Consider the following 21,246-nt stretch of genomic DNA (forward strand, 5'->3'; position numbering starts at 1 on the left):
AGTCCCACCAGCCCCACGCAGCCTGCTCTGTGCTCCAGCATTTTATTTTCACAGCAGAGCTAAGGTTTCCCTCTACTATTCACTTGCACGGAGATGAGGTTACGGACCAGAGACCTGGGGATGCTGCGGGGCCAGGAGGATCCTACAGAGTGTGGCTTCCTACAGCCATGAATTTCACATTTATTTTTGCTTTCCCCATTTTTCTGGGCAGGGGAAGGTGGTGGGACTGGACTGTGGGATGGATCCTGCAATGCCCCACGACTTTCCCCGGGCTCCCACCGCCGTGTGCCGCCTTCCATCAGCAAATAACCCACCCGGCCGTCTTCCGAGGGGCAGCTCGGCTCACTTAAAAGGCTTTTAAAAATATGACCAAGTTTCTTTACATTATTTAAAAGCCTCTTTAAAGAGCAGCTGCCTCCTATTAATACCGCTCGGGCCGATAATCTCTGCTCGGATCTATCTTTAGAGCGCTGCCAGCATAAATGGGGGCTGGAGGTGCAGAGCGAGGCAGCTGAAAACACAGCGGAGCCTCCTGGGAAGGAAAAGCAAAGAATACGCTGGCTTCTGGGGGTGGATTTTGAGAAATCAACCCTTTGGTTGCCCGTTTCCCCCTTGGAAATGTCCCTTTCCCCTTTGGAAATGGCCATTTCCCCCTTGGAAATGCCCATCTTTTTCCTGTGAGCCTGGAAAAAGGGCTTTTTTTTTTTTTTTTAAGAAACTGTGCGTGAGTTTGCAGAGATGAGGCTTTTCCCAAAATCAGCCTCCGCTTCTGGGCTGGAATCAAGGCTGCTCCTCGCGTCCAGGTGCCGGCCTTTGACGCAAGCGTGGCTTCAAAGGGGACCCTGCATGATCCTGCTCGCTGGTGTCAGCACCGGGGGGGGAAGGGGGCGAGCGGGATCAAAACTCTTGGACTTGCTTTTATTTCCTCTGCTCGCTTAATCACTTCCTGACAGCCCCGGAGCTGCAGGGGAAACCCTTGGGAGCGATGCTGTGCAAGGGCTGACGCAGCTTTCTCCCCTTTCCCAGGAAGGGTTTTCGGCAGGGATTAGCGCTGAGCTGTGGCTTTGCTCTTTGCCATGATGCTCAAATCCCAGACTTTTTGAGATTTCATCGATAATTGTCTTAAAATCAAATTCCAGAAAAGCTGGGAGCCCGAAGTGCCTCTCCAGAGGAGAGCAGAGGGTGAACCAGCCCACCACCAAGCCTATCCTTGATTTGGCTGGGGTAGCTTTATCCCGAATTGGGGCGAATTGGGGGATTTGGCCATTTTGGGAACTTGAATACAGCCAGGTTTTGAGATGTGGAAGGTGGCAGTGAGCTGGCCCGTAACTCCCAGCACTCCAGCTTCAGCAAGAAGCTCACGCTGCTTTTACACCACCGACAGACACGTCCGTGGCTGCTCATTCACTCCGCGTGCGAGAAGCTCATTACGGCATTAAAACAACATTTACAACCCCGGTAAGGGAGATGCCGCCTGCGTGACAAGCAGCCAGAGCACATCTCTGAGTACACATGTAATTTAGAAAACCACGGCATTATTCATCCCTTCGTATCGTGCCCATCAGCTGAACATGCGGGGATGCTGGAAAAGCTCAGGCACGTCGTGCCAGAGCCTGGCCACAAGTGGGCTGTGCCTCCCGGCCGGTGCCTGCTGCAAATTCAAGCTATAGGCAAGATTTTTTTGCTCTCTATATGACAAACAATGAAATTTTATATCGGTTTGAATACAGAAAGCAGTATTTTCTATTCTGATGTCAGAGAAAAGCTGCAAGATTGAGTAGAAGACCATGAAGCTGAGCCAGGTACCAACACATGCAGGATTTCTATGGCACAAAAGTGCCTTTTTGGCTGTGCTTTGCAGGGAGATTTGGGAGATGCTCGTGGCTCCTGGTGGCACCACTGCAAGCAAAAAGGACTGGGGTGATGGCTGCGGTCCTCTGTGATGGAGTGGGGTTGGTGTTTGGGCTGGGAAGGTCTCAGGGAGTGTTGACCTGCTCTTTCAGGCTCGCTGGATACCTGCGAGCTGAAAATCCGGGCTTTTTCCAAGCATCCAGAGCAGCCCCAAAGGGGATGTTGGGAAAAACCCAGGGCGTTTGTGGAAAATTCCTCTGGATGCCGATCTTCCCCAAGGCACCGAGGGGGCCTCAAGCAAAAAGGTTTCTCCTACTTGACTCCGATGAGTGACTAACGATGGGGTGAGTGGCAGGCTCCGTGAACTCCAAACCCACCCCGAGGCAGAATCCGGCCACACAATGCTGGGAGCAGAGCAGCACGCCTTTACACACCAGAGGAAAAACCAATATTGTCCTTCTGGTAATCTCATTTTTTCGGCCAGAACCTACCACTCCCCATCCTTAAGGGAAGTTTGCTCCCTGACCTGGGAATCCAGCTCCGGGGCTGGTGCATCTCCCATGGGTGGATCTGCCCGGAGCCCTTTCCTCTGATGCAGCGATAAAACCTCTGCAGCTCCATCAATCAAACCCGTAAAGGAGCCGGGGCGAGGGGCTCGCCGAGGGTCCTGTCCCCGTGCGAGTGACGAGGAGGAAGGCGTTTGTGCGTCGTTGGGACGCTCTTGACTCACCGAGGGCAGCTCCACCTAGACCGTCATGAGCTTTTCCGCGAGCGAGTCGCTGGCTGCCAGCGGGGAATCGCTGCCCGTCTTCCCCTCTTCCTGAGGACAGTGCCTTTGCCCAGAGGAAGGAAAGATTTACCTCGGGCAGGAAAGATCCGCGGCCGCATGGCAGGAGCGTGTCCTTCCCGGCCAGGACACAGCAGGCGGGGAGGAAGGGGTTTTCTGTGTGAAAGCAGACTAGAAAGCAGAAAGAGCCACGTTTGGGGTTAATTCATGGCTTTTTGGTCCATGGTAGGAGGCAGCGGGCAGGGGCTCAGCCACACTTGGGGGCCCCAGGCAACCCAATGTACCGGTAGAGTACTAACCCCCATAAAATACACTCATTCCTCCCTCTTCACTCAGAGTAATTCAATTTTTATTTTTATTTTTAATTGAATTTTTGGGGCTCTTCTAGTCCCCACCCCATGGGGCCGTGCTCTTCCCTGTGGCTGTAGGGATAAAAATGCATTTCGGAGAAGATCCAGGGGACTTCTTTTAGCCAATTAGCCCCGAACATGTGCTCAAAGCCTGCAGACGGTCACCTCATCCCCATGAAAATCATAGCCAGGGAATAAAAGCGAGTCAAAGAAACACGTGTGAAACCATTAAGCAAACATCACCTCAGAAAAAGATTTTTTAAAGATGCCTGAAAAAAAAAATCACAAAAAAAAAAACCTACGAGGCTGAATTATCGGCACAGTAATAAAAATAAATAGCTGGGCTCTTTCTGCTTGTTCAGACTGCCTAAATTCCCCAGCTGAGAGCAAAATCGTGCTAGGGTTTCAAGACGACTGACTGGGGATGGCTGATGATTTTATTGAGCCCAGCTGATTACTCGGAGCCAAGCAGCATGCCGAGCGAGGAGCAGTGATTGGGTTTCGCAGCAAAAGAAATAAATAAATGCTCCAAGCCTGGAGGAGAAACAAAACCCTGAAGGAAAGTCAGAGGAACCAAACGGAATTTTCTCCCAGCTTGAGAATACGGAGAGCACGGCTTCCATAAGATGGCTTTTTGCCTTTAAATAACTCTTAGGAGCTGCAGCATCCATCCCAGCTGGGGCGAAAAAGGAGCATTCACATCCCAGGGACCGTCCCGTGTGGGTGTCCCCTGCTTCCCCATGGCCTGCCCTCCAACCCGGGCTACGCTGGCATCCCCCTCTGCCAAAAAATGAGAGGCAGAGGAGTGAAATTAAAAAAAAATCCCTTCCATGTGAAAATAATCCCCCCCCCCCCCCCCATGAGCTCCTGCTGGTTTTACTAGTTTTTCCAGCTGTTGGCTGGAATAAAACGCCTGTGCCTATCTCAGGTATTTTCTGCCTAAGGTTCTCCAACTCCTCTCAGTCGTAGAGATGAGTGGGTTTTACAGTAAAAGTTCCTTCTAATGCCAAGCTTGGCTTTTCAAGGAGGGACCCAGCCTTTGAAAACACATTTGTGCCCTGCAAGCATGATGAGGATGAGATATCTCCTCGGAAAATGTACTGAACAAAAGTAATTTTTGTGACCTGCTTATTCTCTTAAAGATTATTTTCCGTAAGCTTTAGGTGCTGTGAATCCCTCCCTCCAATCAGCCCATGGAGAGCTTGGGATTTCAAGGGGTTTGATTCCCCCCCAAAAAAAATCCATCACCAAAATTTTTGGCCATATTCTTTGCACTGAAATACTTAAAAATATTGATTGGCTTTGTGTAGCCCGACTGTGCGTTCCCCACTTTATAACCCCATAAAGCCGGCATCCATTTGCCTTTCTTCGGCTTTTTCCTTCTGCATCTCGCCCGCCTAACCTTGCACGATGGGAACAACCAGCACGGATTCAATTTGTTTGAACTTTGATTATATTTTTAGCATCCTACTTCATTTATTTATTTTTTTTTTAAACTTCTTTCATATTCCCGGTTGCACTGGCTGAATCACGATGGCAAAGACAATGCCCTTTATTATATTGTGGAAGGTTTTTTTTTTCTTTTTTTTTTTTTTTCTGCTTCTTTATTTTTCTAAGTTCACAGGAGGCAGGAAGTGAAGTCTGTTCCCAAATTTCGCTCCCAGCCGTTTTGTACGGTGTTATTTGAAGTGCCAAAGATCACACTCGTTCCCTCTTGCTCTTGGTCTTTCTCTCTCTCCCCTTTCTTAGAACAGCGAAGCAAGCAGGAAGGGTGAGGGCCAGGAAAATTTGAAGTGATTTTCCCCTTGTTTTGTAATGAAACTTAAAAAAAAAAAAAAAAAGAAAAGGACAAGACAAGAACATCAGTCAATCATGTACTTTGGTCCTCGGCCAAATCAAATTAACTCCTGGGCTGTTTGTTCCATTTGAAGACGATAACCAGGACTTTAATGCACTCCGTTCTCCATCACCGAGCTGAGATTTCCTTTCCTAGGATCTGTTTTCTGCACAGACTTTCCACCACGGTGACTGCTTTGATTAAACCCCTGCTGCTGGCAGTTCTTAAAATCAAAACACTTGTTACTAGCACTGGTCTAAACATGTCTTTTTTTCTTTTTTTTTTTTTGGTATCTCATGAGAAATAGTTGCATTTCCAAAATGGTGTTGCAGTTGGGGATGGCAAGGTTAAAATGTTCCATGAAATGAAATTTCCAACAATAATGATAATAATAAACTTCAAACAGTTTGATTATTCTTTAAAAGCACTTCGCTTGGTTAATGCTGCCTGCTGTATACACTGTGTAAATGAATTATAGACATTTTTAGTCTATAGGATTCATAAACCCTCCAAGAAGTCTTGAATTTAGGAGGAGAAAGGAAAATTTGTATTCTAATGTTGCAGTTTCTTATGGACCACAGGTTATCTTGCTTTGAACCATGGTAGAGAGCTCATGTGTAATTCACGCCTCCCATTTTGGGCTTAAGTTTTAGCACTGATGACGGTGTGTGCTAGTTTTTACTGATTTCTTTGAGCCCAGCCTGCCATCACTTTCCAGCTAGGAAATGCTGCTGGAGCCCATTTTATCCATCAGGATTTGCTGTTTTGGGGATAAGAAGAATTAAAAAAAAAAAAAAAAAGACTATTTTGCATGCCTGAATCACAGCCAAGCATCAGCAGGTGTGAGCCCCCCAGACCCTGCGTGCTGCTGCAGTCCTTGTCTTTTTTTATTTCATTTTTTGTGAGCTGACCCCAAATTCAGGCTTGCTTCTGCCCCTTGCCTGGTGGCCCTGGTTTACTCAGCAAGTCTGCCAGCCTTGTAGGAAATATTGAAATAGCAGGAGGCTCTCAGACAGATTTTCTTGTGTAGTTTTCACAGAAAAATGCAGATTTCCAAGTGAAAATTCCAGATTTCCATACATTGGGGTGAGGTGCTCTGTCCCTGCAAAATCCTCAAATTCTCCAAGAACGATTTCATTTTACAGATGTGGTTTGCAAATGAGGCAGCCATACAGACTGAAATATATGAACGCTTCGTAGGAATAGTACACTGTATTGACAGTAATTATTTATAGTGGTTATTATTGACAAAATAGCTGTGAACCTCAGCTTTTAAAAGTGTGGCATCTGTACTGCTTCCAAGGCTCTTTCTTTGCAAGAGCAGAAATGTGAACTGCCTTTGTTTCTAGCAATGTATAATTCATGGTTTATCCCTAATTTTTTGGGCACTTTCTTTGGTTTCTTTGCAGCTTTGACTCCTAGAAAATGGGGTGGGTGGGTTTGTTACTTAGCAGCTGGTGATTTACGGGTAGGAGAATAGACGGATGTGATCAGAAAGAGATTTGGGGATTTCTACTAATGGCAAACAAGTGGAAAATTCAGATGGTCCCATCCATTTTGAAGTCCCCTGGAATACTTCAGGACCAAACGGTGCTTGTATGTGGACTGGAACTGTATTTGTGTGCCTTTGGTAAGCCCAGCCTATGTGACACTCAGTTATGGATGTGATGCTGACATTTCTTAGCAATCCTTTTTTGCTTTTGACATTTTCATTTGGGGAAAGGAGTTTATGAGAAACCCAGCTGAAGAGGCAGCACAGCCAAGTGTTTCAGATGATGGAGTAATTGCTCTTTCCACCTTTTCCTGAGCAATTAGCTCCTGCTGGACTAATGAAGCTCACCTGGAGTCAGGAACAGGGGCACTTTCCAGACCTGTACCAATGAAGCAGATGTGGGGTGGTTTGTCCTCACCTGCAATTAACAGCAGTGAAGAGGAGCTCAAGGAAGCTCTAGCCCCATAGCATCTCATTAAGTAAGTAGTGTGTTGGCCCGTCACCCTGAATTTTGAGCCCCAAGAGCTGACTGTGCCCAGCCTTTCTCTGCAGAAGATGGTAATTCCCAGTTTTGGTTAGTTGCTGTGCCTTACTATAAGCTTAGCTTTTGACTGGAAAGAGGTTTCAATAAAAGCAAAATTGAAAGTAATTTCTAAGTTGCTGGAAAAAACAAGGAAGAAGAACAGATTTATTTATTTATTTTTAAATCCAGCTGTATTGCTCATACTTAGTCCTTGGTTCTCTTGAACAAGTCTGACTCTAACGTGATGGGGAAAATGGTTTTCTTTCTTTCCTGAGGTGCTCGAGCTACGATGCTCGGTCGAAGGTGGGTGCAAGGACGTGCTTGTTGGGGAGTACCAGGATCAGGGGTGCCAGTAAGGCTCAAAGAAAGAGTCGGACACTGAAAACCCTTAAATTTGACATTTTATTTCATTGCAGAAGAAAATCCAACATAGGCCTCATTATGTTATGCATCTTTAATTATAAAAATAAGCAAAGAAAATAACTTGCATCTTTCTCATTACTATGATATGTTTCAAATAACCTTTATATGAACACACTGAGCTTTAAAAATGTAATTTAAACAATAAATAATGACATATACCAGATATGCTCACTGTTTATTCCAGTACTCAGCAAAAAAACAAAACAAAACAAACAACTCTCTCCCCCTTCTAAGTATCTTTAAATTATAAATACATAATGCAAATTTATAATGGCACAAAACATCTAAAGTGCAAACAAATCACAATGAGAATCATGCAAACATTTCTAGATAAGCCCCTCCCCGCCCCCGAGAGAAATCATTTCTGCAGTGAACGCAAGATTAAAAAAATAAAGCATTAGAGATTAAACAAAATGTGAAATAGCTGGACTTAATATTGAGAATGATTCCCCATCTCCAGGGGGATCTCTCCCCTAATTCGAGGCGTCCTTCCCAGGTGATGGGAAGCGCCTCCCCCACCTCCACATCCCCCTTCCACTGCTAAGGGAGAGCTTTAAATGACCAGCTTAGGCTACAAGGCGAAAGTTCAGCAAGGTGAACCCCAGGCCCTCTGATTTTATGGTTCTGTGCTTGCAGCTCCCTTCCTAATTTAGCCTAGGGACCACAGGGATGCCTTAAGCAGCTCAAAAATCTTGTGGGCTCTCTCCGACACCGGGCATCTGGGGAGTCCCCAGGAGCTGCACCAGTGCAGGAAGGCAACATTTGGTTTGCACAGAGGACTTTTACCTGTGCTAGCAGAGCGAATTGAACCAGGGGAGTTATTTTCTGTCATCTTCCTACCCATGCTAAGGGGAAAACAAGCTTAAATTCCTACTGAAAAAATAAAATAAAATATGAGAACTCAAAAAATTAGGGTGTGGGCTCTTCTCCCCAGCCTCAACTCAACTTTGTAAAGCTTCTGTGGGTTTTCACAGCAATGATGCACAAAGCAATGGGGAAGCCACGTGCTAATAGGAGCACCTCTGTGGGAACTCGGGGCTGCTACAAGTCCACGGTGCGCCCTGCTGGTGCGAGCCCATGGGGACGTGTGGCACCCGAAACGGGAGCTGCTTTGCACAGCCCAGAGCCATCCAGGTGGCTGCTTGGGCACTTGAGCCACATAAAGACCTTTTTGTGACTATCTTCCCAAATAGCCAAATGCAGATGATGCACAACACCCAGCGGAATTCCCGAATTTGTAACCCCCTCTCCCACAGGCGCCGCACAAGGCGCGATGCCGCAGGGCGCAGAGCAGCACTTGCACGGCTCTGGGATTGGTTCCTAAGCAAAATCAAACCTTCAGGGTCAGGATATTCAAGGGGCCTTTGGTTTTCACCTTGCAAAACTTTACCGCGTTGGATTCTATATACCTGACTGTGATTTAAGAGCGAGCAATATTGCATCTTGTTTGCCCTGGACTGCACGATTCAGAGTATTCAAAAACGAAACAAAACAAAAAAAAACCCCAACCCTCTACCGTCAGCAACATTTTTTTGCTGCTTACAATTTTATGACAGCACTTTTGGGCTACATTTAATGAAGACAGCAATATCAGAAATGCTGCCACTGCATCTGGTTTCAATATATTAGCAGCAAGTTATTGTTTAAAGGCTTTGTGGTTTAAAAAAAAAAGTTATATTGCTTTAGATTTTGAAAAGAAAAATAGATACCTCCTTTATTAGCTCTCTAACTAGTTGAGCAAGAGTCATCCACTCCGCAGACGGACTCTAGCGGGATAGATTTGGAGCGTGGAACTGGCCTTGTTGATCTCGTGCCACAATGTGGCTTTTTTTTGGCTCGCCGAAGCCCGGCCAGGCTACTGTGCAGAGAGCGGCGTTTGGGGGAGGCCCCCAGCTACTGCTGTGGGACTGGCGGTCATGTTCGCAGAGGCTGCAGAAGAGATGGATGGGAGGAAAGGCAGAGCCGAGAGCCTTAATGCGTGTGTCCTCTTAAAGGCAGGCACATTGTTTAACTGCTGAAGCTTAAGGGAATTTAAGGATTTTTTATTTTTTCCCTGCCTTTCCCCACAAATCCCCTTCCTAAGGGATGTTTTCCCCCATGGCAGCTCTGAGATCCCAAAGCAGCATTGTCAGCCACCTGCTTCCCCAAGCAGCTCTCCAGCAGCGCTCGTGCCCTGGCTACAGCTACAGTCTCACAGCAGCTCTGTGGAGACAGGACTGGCCAGTCTGAACTCTTTTTTTTTTTTTATTTCCATTTTGCTTTTTTTTTCATTTCACCTAAGAAGAGAGGTTTGTTCCTGGCCATGTCTTAATTGTTTCTGCTCTAATCTTTTTCTCTCTTCCATTATAAAAAGGCCACAGAGTAGAAAGTGAACTCTTGAATATGACAGAGATACTGTTTCCAGGAAAGAAAAATAGCTAACTTACAAAACTAAGTTTATGCAATAAAGTTATTATATTCTGCTCCTTTAAAGCAGACTCTCATGGAATTTATGTACAGTACATGACAGATTTTAAAACTATTTATACCACAGTTAGAGCAAGACCTTTAATACTCTTGTCTTAAGACAGGGTTTGTTTTTGTTAGATTTCTTTTAAAGCTTTAGATAGTTAAATACAGTACATAGATGTTAGCTTTTAAATACAATGCAAGATTATGTAACCTTCTGACTAGCTTTAACCATAGACTGGCACCGCTTTTAATCATTTCCGTAGTACAAAATGTTCCTTTCCTGATTTGGTGTGTGTCGGGGGGGGGGGCGCGTTTTAGCTCATTTTGCACTGAGGTGCCAGGTCCCGGTAACGAGAATCACCCACAGCTAGCGAGTTTGGTTAATCAACAGGTTAACAGAGCTGGATTGGAAGGATTAGGACTGCATGACACTAAGAGACCAGGAATATGACATTCATATTCGTCCATGGCCAGCACAGATTCATAACACGAATTCCACTGACATCTTTAGGATGTGCAATAGTTGTTAGTGCATCTATTGTCACCTACCAGCTTCCTACAAGCGAGAATCAGCTATTCTCCTTGGTGCCAAAGCTTCAGACTTCAACGGTGTTAGCGCTACAGTACATTTAGAGATCGGCGTCTGAAGGCCTGACTACTCTATGGTGCTATTTAAGACTAAGATTGTTTGGGATATCTTTTTTTTTTGTGGGGGGAAGAAAAGAGATGGAGACGTTTTGACGGCGGGAAAGCTGAGACACTGAACACAGACCCATGCAAAAGTTTGTTCGAGAGGAATAGAAAATATCAATGACTAAATCTAAAACCAGTTCCTAGTTGTTATTAAAACTAGCTACAGTACACTTGGTTTTGGGGTGCATTAACTCCTCTAGAAGAGAGACTTCAGCTTTGGTAGTGCTTAGCATCCCTTACACACCCGTGCGCGCTCCCCGCGGCGTTACGCGCTTTCGGCAGAGCTGCGCTTCGCATGGGCTGGGCTGGACCCCTCACCTCGGAGGTTCCTGAAGTAGAGTTTTAGCTTCTGCGGCTCGGTGATGCGTCTCCGGGCGAAGTCCGTGCGTGGGTGGCCCTGGGCGCAGTGGTCCGTCTGCAGCAGGTGGAAGAGGCTTGCCATGTTGGGCCCGATCTTCTCCATCAAGCTGTCCTTGATGGTGCTGACAGTCTCCTCGTCGCACTCCAGTAAGCTTCTCACCAGCTTGTTGTAATACCTGCATGAGAGTTGGTGTCTATTACCCAAAGACATCTCCCAGCATGACCAAAGAAATAAGGTAAGAGGTGATCCGAAGCCAGGCGACCAGCCCAAGCATAAAACTATGATATTCTAATTTTAAAGTAATTTAGAAATGTGCTCCTAGAATCATCAAATCATCTAGGTTGGTATGATCTCGGAGGTCTTTTCCAACCCTAATGATTCTATCACCTTAAGTTCAACCATCAGCCTAACCTACCGAGTCCCATCCCTAAAGCACGTCCCTTAGCGCCACAAAACCTGTTTTAAGTCAATTTGTCAGTGTTCAACGTGTGTATTCTCACTGCATCTAACAAATGCCCTGCTCCAGAGATGTTGTGCCCATGAGGTATGGAAGGAATACAACTGGCTGAACTTCTAACACAGTGATCCTAAACGAGCAGCTGCTCCAACTCTGCAAGCTAAGGCTACAATGCCAAGCTGTGTTGGTGTAACACTGGTGGATCGGGAAATAGAAGAGAGTGAGGAGCTAAGTCGATGTAACTGGCTTGCACATGTGTTTTACCCTGCTAACACCCCTATTTCTAGAGCGTTTGGAGGAAAAATCACCACATCTTTCCAACAGATAGAGCCCATCATCAGGCAGGGTGACAGACTAAGCAGAGCACTGGTCGGGGCCAGGAGGACCCTTGCCGCAAACAAATCCATCCCTGTGCTTCCCAGGACCCCTGAGGATCTCTGGCACCATCCCCTGCCCTCCCTCTCCCTTCCCCTCCATGCACAGCCAGTGGCAAACGGCTGGAGGAGGGAAAAGCAGGCTCGGTGCAAGTCAGAGCCCAACAGATGTGTGCATTCCCTGGGGACAAATCTTTAGGACAGACAACCGTCCCTTCCAGCAAGCTAAGCGCGCCCAAAACAACCAGCGAGCACCTTCTGCTTTCCCCTGTTGCGTGCCTGCCTGCTGCTGTAGTTTTGCCTTCCAGCAGCCTCGAGTGCAGGCTCTTTGCTCCAGAAAGGAGCCAGGAAATTGTGCTGATCCCTTTCCCCAGCCCTGCTTGAGCCTCCAAAGGGCCAAGTCAGCACCGGCCCTGCCCTGCGCGCACAGAGCTCACCGTACAAGCGATCATCTCCCTGAGGAGAGAAAGTTGGGAAAAGAGGGGCCGTCCCATATTTGCCAGGCTACTTCTGCCTGAAAGGACAACAGGGAGCTTATTTTAAGCCTTTAAGGTCACCATGACATTTTTCCACGGGAGCAGAGAAGAGAATAACCTGCAGGAGGAGGAGGGGAAGGAAGAGGGAAATGAGACTTCGCATTCAAACTCCTTTCCTACCTCGCAGCTCCGGCCTTTGGAGCAGTCAGGGGAGGTCAGGTGAGGTTAAAGTTTCTGCTGCACTTGAAGTACAAAAGGACCAGGCTTTGGCACACGGGAGCACGGCAGCGTTAAGGTCAGAGGCACGCACAGATGGTGAATACATCTGTGCAAACCATGCTCCCAGTTTAAACCAGTCCCAGACTGGTAGGACACAAGGAAAAGATCCTATCCACCATCCTCTGTGCACCTCCTTTGTAAAATACAGCTTGGTGCCTTTCATAGCTGCACCCTCATGGCTCGATAACGCCTTGCAGTAGCCAGACTGAGAGCAGAGGCAGCGAGGCTTTCCTCTGCTCCTGCCATGAGATTAAATCACAGGAAGATGCTATGACCTTTAACTACTTCCCCTCGGTGTCCCAGGCCAAGTGGCACATTCTTATTCTGTGGCTATGTTGGGACAGGGGCTGGGAAAGCAGGATGCTTTAGGAGACCTTAATGTAAACTATTAGCTGGGAAATCCTGCTGCTTTTGTTACTCAACATGTCATAATATCCTTTGGCTTCGAGGCGGGTTGGCGGCTGTGGGGGAGGAGTTCCCTGTGCCTCGGGAGAGAGCGGCTCTGGCTTGGGCTCGATCCTCCGGAGAGGAACGTCCCGAACACGTGCGACATCGCCGCAGCTCCCGCTGCGCCCTCCTGGCTCTGCTGTCCAAACATGTTCGCCCCAACGCCCCTGCAGCCCTGCCAAGGGCTGGTTCATCCCACGCCGTGAACCCCAGCTGCTCTTTCAGCCTGGAAACACCCAGCAGTCCTCTCCCAAAGTTGCTCGGGGGCAGAAGAGAAAGACAGAGGGAGAAGAAACCACATTTGACCTCCTGAATTGTTGGAGAGTTCATTTACATACTAATTCCCTCCTCGTCTACCGGCATTGCCTTCCTCCAAGTATAATTTTCTGGATATAATAGTCTACAAGTGAGTTTTTGTAATGAAATTATGCTGGTTGGAGATGCAGCATCTATACACCACTGGCTTGCCTGGGGTAGAATAGGTCTGTAGGCTTAAGATGCTCTCCATTAGGTCCAACAACCACCCCAAAGGAGCTCCAGCCTTCGCCGCAGCCAGCCAACGTGTTAAATTGCAGCTCGGTCTGTTTGCACTCAGATTCTAGAGCATATTTACTCAAAGTGTTCAAAAAGATCCCTTTTATCCCAATCACAAGACTCAGCACTGATTGTTCCAGGATTTAGAAGAAGAAATCCCTGTCCTTGCAGCGTGACTGCGCAGACTGCAGCAGCTCCCTGAAGCCTCTCTCTGTCCCTTGTCCTTGGAGGATGGGGACAGGGCAGTTCTGTGCTCAGATAAAGTGCCAGAGAGCAGCATGACGTGCCCATTTCTGCAGGCAGCCTTTGCTATCAAGAAGGAACTGGGGTGAAAACAGCCCTAAAAGAGACCATGAAGAACACTAGACTATCCCTATAAATACAATCTACTGGATCTTGGCAGAATAAGGGTATAGAGGACCCCATCCACTGGTTCCCTTTCAGCCTTCCCAATTCTTTGTATTACCTCAATAATTCTGAGGGCAAGAGCTCACTCATTTGCCATAAACCCCAAAAAGATGGCCCCAATCTGAAGAAGGGAATGACGCTGCAGTAGGTTGAGAAGCTCCTAAGTGGTCAATATGGCAATATAATCAAACTGGCTTGGTATTTAAAAGCCCTGTTTACCATTACGCTGCATTCAAACTCAAAGAACTAACATTTCAACCAACTCCAGGCTTTGAAGTAATGTATGTCCAGTTAATTTTACGATTCTCCCCTGGAGATGTTTATAAGTGTATTTACCAAAAAGAGAATCAGAAGAATGCTGGTAAAACTTAACAAGGATTTGAAAAGGCAGAAAGGATGACTTAGGCTAAGCTGTATTAGGACTTGTAAGAAGTTAGTCTACTCGGTTCCTCTCCTTTCTTTCCCTATGCTTCACATTTGTGCATTTGATGCGATTCAGCTGAGGAAAGCTCCACGTACCGGTTTGAGAACTGATTTGGAAGCTGGACGACCTCCGTGATTGCTTCAGGATTTCGTTTTGCGATGCCGCACATGTCCAGTTTGCTGTAGCACTCCTCTTGCACTTCGGAGATCATTCTTTGGAAAGTGGAGCACCTCCGGATGGCGAGGAACACCTTGGACGTGACCCCATTTGCGATGCATTTCAAGCTTTCTTTCACAAAAGCTTTTCCCTGGAAACAGGAGAGAAACCTTAAACTGCAACAAATTTCATAGAAAGGGATGTAATAACAGATAACTATGCTGTGGCTGGCTGCTATTAATTATCCTTGCTGCAATTACAGACCTGCTGGAGGTCCCTTACCGAGCACAGCGGGGAATTGGACCCTAAATGCTGCAGCTTCGATTGGGATGCATACGGTCCATTGAGAACAGTGACCTCCTGTTCCCAAAAGATTTAAGCAAAGGAAGCCTTCGTGTGAACAGCCCTAGGAGGGCCAGCACCACAGATGGGCCAATCCTGCCCTCTGCGAGGCGGCTGGACCGCTCGCTGCATACCAGGGGTTTAACACATCTGGCTCGCCAGAGCTTAAGATGCTGTAAGAGCTTTAAAGTTTGTCTTTGGGATCAAGCATGCAGGGAATAAGGCGTCTGCACATTTGGGGAAGAAAGTACGATGGAAAACGGCCCTTGGCAGAGCCGCAGTCCTCTGATATTATCCTATTTACCCTGCTGCGAGTGCCTGCAGCTCCAGAGAGGCTGATCTGGCCGCACATTCCCAGGCCCAAAGACTTCCAATTCAAATCCCAGCCCTGTGCCAGGTCACACAGTCAGAAGACTTACTTTGTTAGAAGAACGTTTATATTTCCTCCTGAAGAGGAAACTTAGCTCTCCGCCCCACAGAACGCTCCCTGCCAAGTCCTCACACATAGCATCCAGTATGTGGAAAATGTAGTGCAGAAAATAGCCCTGAAGGATGCGTTTGTGGCCAAAACCCAAAATCGTGGCTCAGAGGAGTGGCTAGGCAGCAGGAAGGGCTGTAAGAAAGGAAGGGTTAAGCCTGCACAGAGCCCAGCTCTGTGAGGACAGAGAAATTAAGGTGTCCATTCAGCAAAGCCTTTACGCACGTGCTTTAGTGCCGCAGGACTTGTAAAAGCACTTTGCTGAACCAGGGCACGGCAAGGGAGCTCTAACGGCGAGGGATTATTCCCGTTCCCTTTATAGTCGCGCCGTACCTGAGTGTCAAATTTAGCAGCACTGTACAGGAAGGACTTGCAGATGTCGTACATGCCATCTGTGTCGCACGTGGAGTTCTCCAGGCAGGCGAAGGCGCCGCAGCCCACCTGGAGGGCACTGTTCAGGCAGCGAACCACCTCGGCTGCAGAGAGAAGCACAGGCACAAGGTTACACACACATCACTCCCCGATGCCCGGCCGACGAAGCCCTTCTCCATCATGAAGCCAGGTCATGCTCAGTAGTAGCCCTACTGCTCCTCGGGGCTGGAGGGAGAGGGATCGAAGAGCAAAAGGCAAGTTAGGATCCTAAATCATGCAACAGCACATCAATGGCAAATCGAGGAATGGAAAATGCAACTACCAACACCTTCGATCAGCTACGTGGACTAAAAGAAAGGTGACGTCTGATAGTCTTTGGCTTGATGGAGACTTAGAGGTCCATCCCAACCTAATTGTGACTGTGTGCATCTACAGCTCCTCTAGAGAAGGCAGAAGCAATGAGGATGGACCCACGAGGAATACCGGGCAGCGAGGTTGTCCCTGCGGTCTAAGAAGGGAGGTGAGGGCAGTTTGGCAGCTTCTGGCTCATAAACCACATTTGGAAATGAGACTGAAGTGATGGTGGTTACCACTAAGCTGGCATGACATTTGGACTTGCAGCACGGAAGCGCTGCTTTCGCTAGCATTGGAAATATTTGCGGTGTTCCAAAAAGCGTAAAGTGTTTAGGAATAAGATTTTAGTTTGCTTGTTAATTGTCAGTACTGCAAGGGACTCGAACGAGGAATTTGGTGCTAAATACTAACGTGGTACCCAGCAATTTGCAAGCAGAGCCAAGAAAGGTCAAAAAATTCCCAAAGAGAAGGGGCATTTGGGCAGAGAAAGTTAAGGTAATGGAGATGACCATGCATAATTAACACCTTTGAGGCAGTAGTTGGTCTGAACAGGAGGGTATCCATGTCATCCCATCTCTTTTCGTGCAGATAGTGTGCGTTTTAACAATGAATCAGCAGTATTGCCACACGGTTGCCCTGAAGTTAGTGGGGATTAACCTTTTTTGGTAAGCTGAACATCTGTCCCCTTATGTGTCTGTGCAAGGCGTATTCATTACTTTTGCAGCTCATGTTACGAGACATTCTTTAGGAAGAAATGCTAACCCGGTGTCTCCCATCAAGATCCTAGGTGTAGGAAAAGTGAGGATTTGCTTTCAGTGGAAGAGAGCACACCTTATTAAGAACTAAGTTGTAGCCTAAAGACGTATCTCATAACTAGGATCTTTCCGGAGAAGAAAATTAAAAAAAAAATCACCCAATTAACCCCTCCTTGTGCTCCGCTCTTCCTTACATGCCTAAAGGGAGAAATATTTGGTAAGATCATCCTCTCCCCAGTTCATAACCTCACCGTCGCACAAGTCATTCCCATAATTATGTTTCCACAGGTTCGAATTATAACTTTGCTTTCAGCAGACTTAGTATGCATTAAGCTTTTATTGTTTTAGGCACAGTGCAATAGTGAGACCCTATGTTTCTATAGCAACCAAATACAAAAGGAAATTGAGCAAACACCCTAGTATAATGCTGCAGAGCCTTGCAGATCTAAAATAAGACATCTGTTAATGAGCTCCAAATTAGAGACCTAATATCTTTTCAGTATACTAGAAGACAGATTTTTAATTTCCATTGTTCAAGACAATGTGTGCAACTTATCTGAGCATCTATAGTGCACAAAGTAGAGACATCCAGTGCTGACTTGCCAGCAATTTTTTTATCTATTGTAAAAGCAAGTTTGCTAAATGTCACAAACGTATTTTTATGGTACCATCTAACTGATAGCAATCAGTTTTTGAAAATAAATGCTAGCAGTGGACAGTTTCTAGGTTACTGCATTCTTCAAAGTCGTGTATCTCTCTCCCCTTCTTTGAATAGGCAGATGTTTGGCAGAACAATGGTTCAGTCAAATTTCCACGGATTTTATCAACTTCCTAAAAAGCAAGGAATTTAACACCAAAGTATAATTGCCATGGGAGAAGAGAGAGATACATGCAAGCAGGAGGGGAGAAAAAGTACATGGAACTCATTTAGGAGATGGGGGAGGAGGAGAGAGAATGGATTACATCCTGAAAGCAGATCACACACCGGTTCCTTGACCCAGCTCCTGAAAGAAGATTTCTTCTCCGGCTATGCACCAATATCCTCCTGAACCAGTCCCTTAAATTAATACTTGCTCCTACCAGGCATCAAGTTTATAAGGAAAAAAAAAAAAAAAGGAAGAAAAAAAAAAGAGGAGGAGGGAGGGGGGAGGAACAAGGAAAAACGAGCAGCAGAGACATCTGAGACAGTTGAACACATCGGGGCTGAGGCTCAAAGCCCTCTTTGCCGGCTGTTACCTGAGTTCTGGGCTGCAACCCTGGGTTTCCTGGGGCTCACAGAGTCATTCTGCTCAGCTTCGTAGGATGCGGACGCACTGATCACCAGCAGCAGCAGCAAACCAGACTTTAGGAGCATTCTCTGACAAGTTTCCGCTAAGTGTGGTTTTTTGGCTTTTTCTTTTTTTTTTTTTTTCTTGGTATATATGTGTGTGTGTGTGTGCGTGCGTGCGCGTCTCCTCTTCCACTTCGGCTTGAGCAAAGACGCGGAGCTGGATGTGCTGCCAAGGAGAGCGAGAGGAGTACGCCCGCCTGGGGACCACCGCCCGCTCTGCCTGGCCCCTCCGGCTCCTGCTCGCTGGGGACCAGGAGCAGCGCCGAGGGCTTTTATAGCATTTATAGCCGCCCTTATCGGTCCCCCGCGGGCCGCCGAGCCAATCGCGAGGCGCTGGGCAGAGCCAATGGCAGACTGGACTCATTCAAGCCCCAGAAAACTGCAACTTCACAGGAAGAATATTTTCCAGCCAATTAAAAGTACCTGCCAAACAACAATCGCCCAAAAGTTAATCGTCGGCGAGGCGGTGGGAAAGGGAGGGGGGGGGGGGGGGGGGAACTTCCTACGGTTAATTGAGCTCAAGGAAATGACAGGGCAGTCCTAAATCTTTCCCCCTCCCAAAATAATAATAATAATAATAAAAAAAATCACCTGCCCTTTTAAGAAAGGATATTTTCCCATCTGGTTAGCGGTGACCCCAGGGTTACAGCTGCTTGGAAGGGGTTTTTCCATGCGGTGCATCCGATGGGGGCTCGCTGCAGCCTCGCTGCCCCGCACCTGAGCGCAGCCCCCAAAGGACATCCCCGCGTGCGTGCCGGCAGCAGGCATCGCCCAGCGCCTGCCAGAGCGTGTGCTCGGCCCCAAACCCGCACACATACACACTGCTCCTCACGTAGGCACATGCAAATACCCCAAACCCTTCTTCCTCGCGCGCGGCATTCCTCGCCTTCCCCTCTCTTGCACAATTATGGTAATAAAATCACGCGTTCGTACCTCCGACCTCAGCACAGGCTTGCTGTTACTGCTTCGGAGTGAAGCTCGAGGAAGAATTTTTAGGTGTTTGGTGGTTTTCCTCTCCCCCCCTCCAGCTCAATTCTGTTTTTCAGATTTCATAACGGGAGGAGGCACCCTAATGCCTGATTTAGTCCTCATTTTAATAGGCACATAATGAGGATTAACACACTACAGAACTGATTATCCTGTATAACAGAGACAATTTAAGGCTCTGAGTATTTAAGGGATGAAAGTATAAGCAGCGGTATTAAGGCTTAGAGCTGAAATGAAATTGGGAAGGTGCACGGAGAAAGAAGATTTACAGACAAAAAAAGTTACAAATTCCTGCAGCTTAGGATAAGTCAAGGGATTTAGGTATCAAATATTACTGATCGGAGATGAGATGGCTTCTTCTGCATCTTGAGTGTGCTTGGTTCTCACCCAGCCATCCCCACGATCTTTTCTGTTGAAGAAAAAAAGACTCTCATCTCCGCGGTGCCAGGCAAGGAAACGCAGCCTGAACAGATTCATAAATACATCCGTGGACACAAGTTGCGTTCAGCTCGGATGAGCCGATTCTACAAATCTGCATTAAGTGGAAGTGCAAAAAAAAAACCCTCGTCTCGTGGGCATTCATTCAGGTTTATGGGTGGCTAATTTTAAAAGTCAATAAGGAAGCAATTTAAAGAAAAACAGAAGTAGCCTCTTCCTTAGCAGGGCTCCAGAAGCAGTGCCCACTGCTTTACCTCATTCCTGTCCTTTTTTTGCCTAGGTTTGACAGCTCTAACCGTGACAACGGGGCTGCTCTGGTTCCTTGCCCCATCCCTGGGCTGTGATTTCTTTCGAGAGGGAGCTGACAGCTCGGTTTGGGCTGTGCAGCCCCGTCCGTGTTGGCATATTTGGTGTCAGCTTCAATTGGAATAGGAGCAGGAGCGAGGTTGTACTCCTGCCTTGGGGTCAAAATAACAGCTGTGCCAGATGTTCCAAGAACACTCAAAAAGCACTGAAACAGAAGGGTTTCGGGTTTCGTCTCAGTTTTGTGACACTGAGCCAATTTAATTAAATAAAAAAAAAAAAAAAAAAGAAGAAAAAAAAAACAGCCCTGCAAAAGCACTGTGGTTTCTCTACTTAATAGGACCAGTCCAGTTTGCAAGTGAGAATAATCCCATAGGGTTTGATTCTGATTAAATCAAAAGCAACTCTGGCATTGACTTCAATGGGGGATGAATCACCATTCTATCTAAGTCCTGTTTGGAGTGGAAGCATTGCATTTTCCACAAAATTGAATTTCAAACTCAAAGCCCAAATCCTCCACCCCTTCACCCCCAAGGTGAACATTCCTACTTGTCTTTTTGAATGCTTCAATCTGAACTGAAATAGTTTGCAAAACAAAACAGGTTGTCCTGGTCCTCTGAGCACGTATACATCCTGATCTGAGTCCAAGTGCAAGGAAAAATTAGAAGGTAGCAAGTAGTTCCTATAGATACCAAAATCCTTCCAGCACGTTTTCTATTCTTTCTCCTAGCATTAATCCAGGGCTGACTGACTCTATTAGGGCCATGCATGGTAGTTGGAGTGTTTGTACCTGCTGCAGGTTTTCAAAGCAACCAGTTCTGATTGTGAACAGCAATAAAAGAGGATTAACTGTAAGATGAGGCTCAGGTTGGTAATGGGAACAGGCACTACCATACTGTGTGATACACTGGCTCAGGACACGTGGAAACATTACAGCATCAGAAAAAGCGTTATCAAGTCTCCACAAAATCCCCGGGAAGGCAGCACCTTTATTACTGCTTTAAGAAATTTGGAAAATGAATTTGGGAGCAAAGAACCCACACGGAGCTGCTGTCAAATTTGGTGGCGGACTTGTACCAGCACATTTACAGGTGAGGTATTTGTGTCCTTTTGTACCAGAGTGTATTTGCATTAGCTAGTTTGTATATTGAAGGCAACAAGTACAGCAAAATCCCCCTGTAACTCCCATTCTGCTCTCACCGTGTGATGACAGAGGGGCTTGGCTTCTCTCTTGCACTCAGGCTTTTAAGGGAAGAAGAAACAACCAGCCCAGGAGTCCTAAAACTGCTCAAATATTGGTGGCTTTCTTTTTCCAGGGTCACATCTCCAGGACTCTTGCTCGAAGGTCTAGGGACTCAAGAAGAATACCCACTATGGAATAAGATGTTCCCTAAAAATATTGATTCGTCCTGTTCTCAGTTAATAGCTGGCCTGGACCCGAGAGACCTCACCAGGAGAGAAAAAAATCCCACAAATTAAAAAAAACAAAAGCAGGTCCTACTATTCATTGCTAAAGGCTCAGCATAACCTGCTGGAGGGATTTTCTCCTTAGCCTCCTTGTCAG

At 46.9% G+C, this 21,246-nt stretch overlaps 1 protein-coding gene across 2 annotated transcripts; it reads right to left on the reverse strand.

The window, feature by feature from the left end:
- Positions 1–7,224: 7,224 nt before the first annotated feature.
- On the reverse strand, positions 7,225–18,224 carry STC1 (stanniocalcin 1). 2 transcript variants are annotated; one of them, XM_035562705.2, is made up of 5 exons: positions 17,861–18,224; positions 15,477–15,619; positions 14,263–14,474; positions 10,726–10,943; positions 7,225–9,192 (listed from the first exon to the last, which is right to left on the reverse strand). In XM_035562705.2, the coding sequence occupies exons 1-5, from the start codon at positions 17,976–17,978 to the stop codon at positions 9,119–9,121; spliced, it is 765 nt and encodes a 254-aa protein (XP_035418598.1). In that variant the 5' UTR covers positions 17,979–18,224; the 3' UTR covers positions 7,225–9,118. The 2 variants fall into 2 exon arrangements, with proteins under 2 accessions (XP_035418598.1, XP_035418599.1); XM_035562706.2 differs by having other exon boundaries at positions 7,225–10,943; positions 17,861–18,223.
- Between the last annotated feature and the right edge of the window lie 3,022 nt (positions 18,225–21,246).

This window comes from Cygnus atratus, chromosome 27 (assembly GCF_013377495.2).
Source record: "Cygnus atratus isolate AKBS03 ecotype Queensland, Australia chromosome 27, CAtr_DNAZoo_HiC_assembly, whole genome shotgun sequence".
In the NCBI taxonomy this organism is placed as follows: domain Eukaryota; kingdom Metazoa; phylum Chordata; class Aves; order Anseriformes; family Anatidae; genus Cygnus; species Cygnus atratus.

What these genes read in the sequence shown, in the direction of transcription:
- STC1 (XM_035562705.2), bottom strand. Translation starts at nt 17,978, where the DNA reads ATGCTCCTAAAGTCTGGTTTGCTGCTGCTGCTGGTGATCAGTGCGTCC. An exon ending in CTGCTAAATTTGACACTCAG is followed by an intron (nt 14,475 to 15,476) that starts GTACGGCGCGAC and finishes TCCTGTTTCCAG; the next exon opens with GGAAAAGCTTTTGTGAAAGA. An exon ending in CTACTTCAGGAACCTCCGAG is followed by an intron (nt 9,193 to 10,725) that starts GTGAGGGGTCCA and finishes TCTCTTCTGCAG; the next exon opens with CCTCTGCGAACATGACCGCC.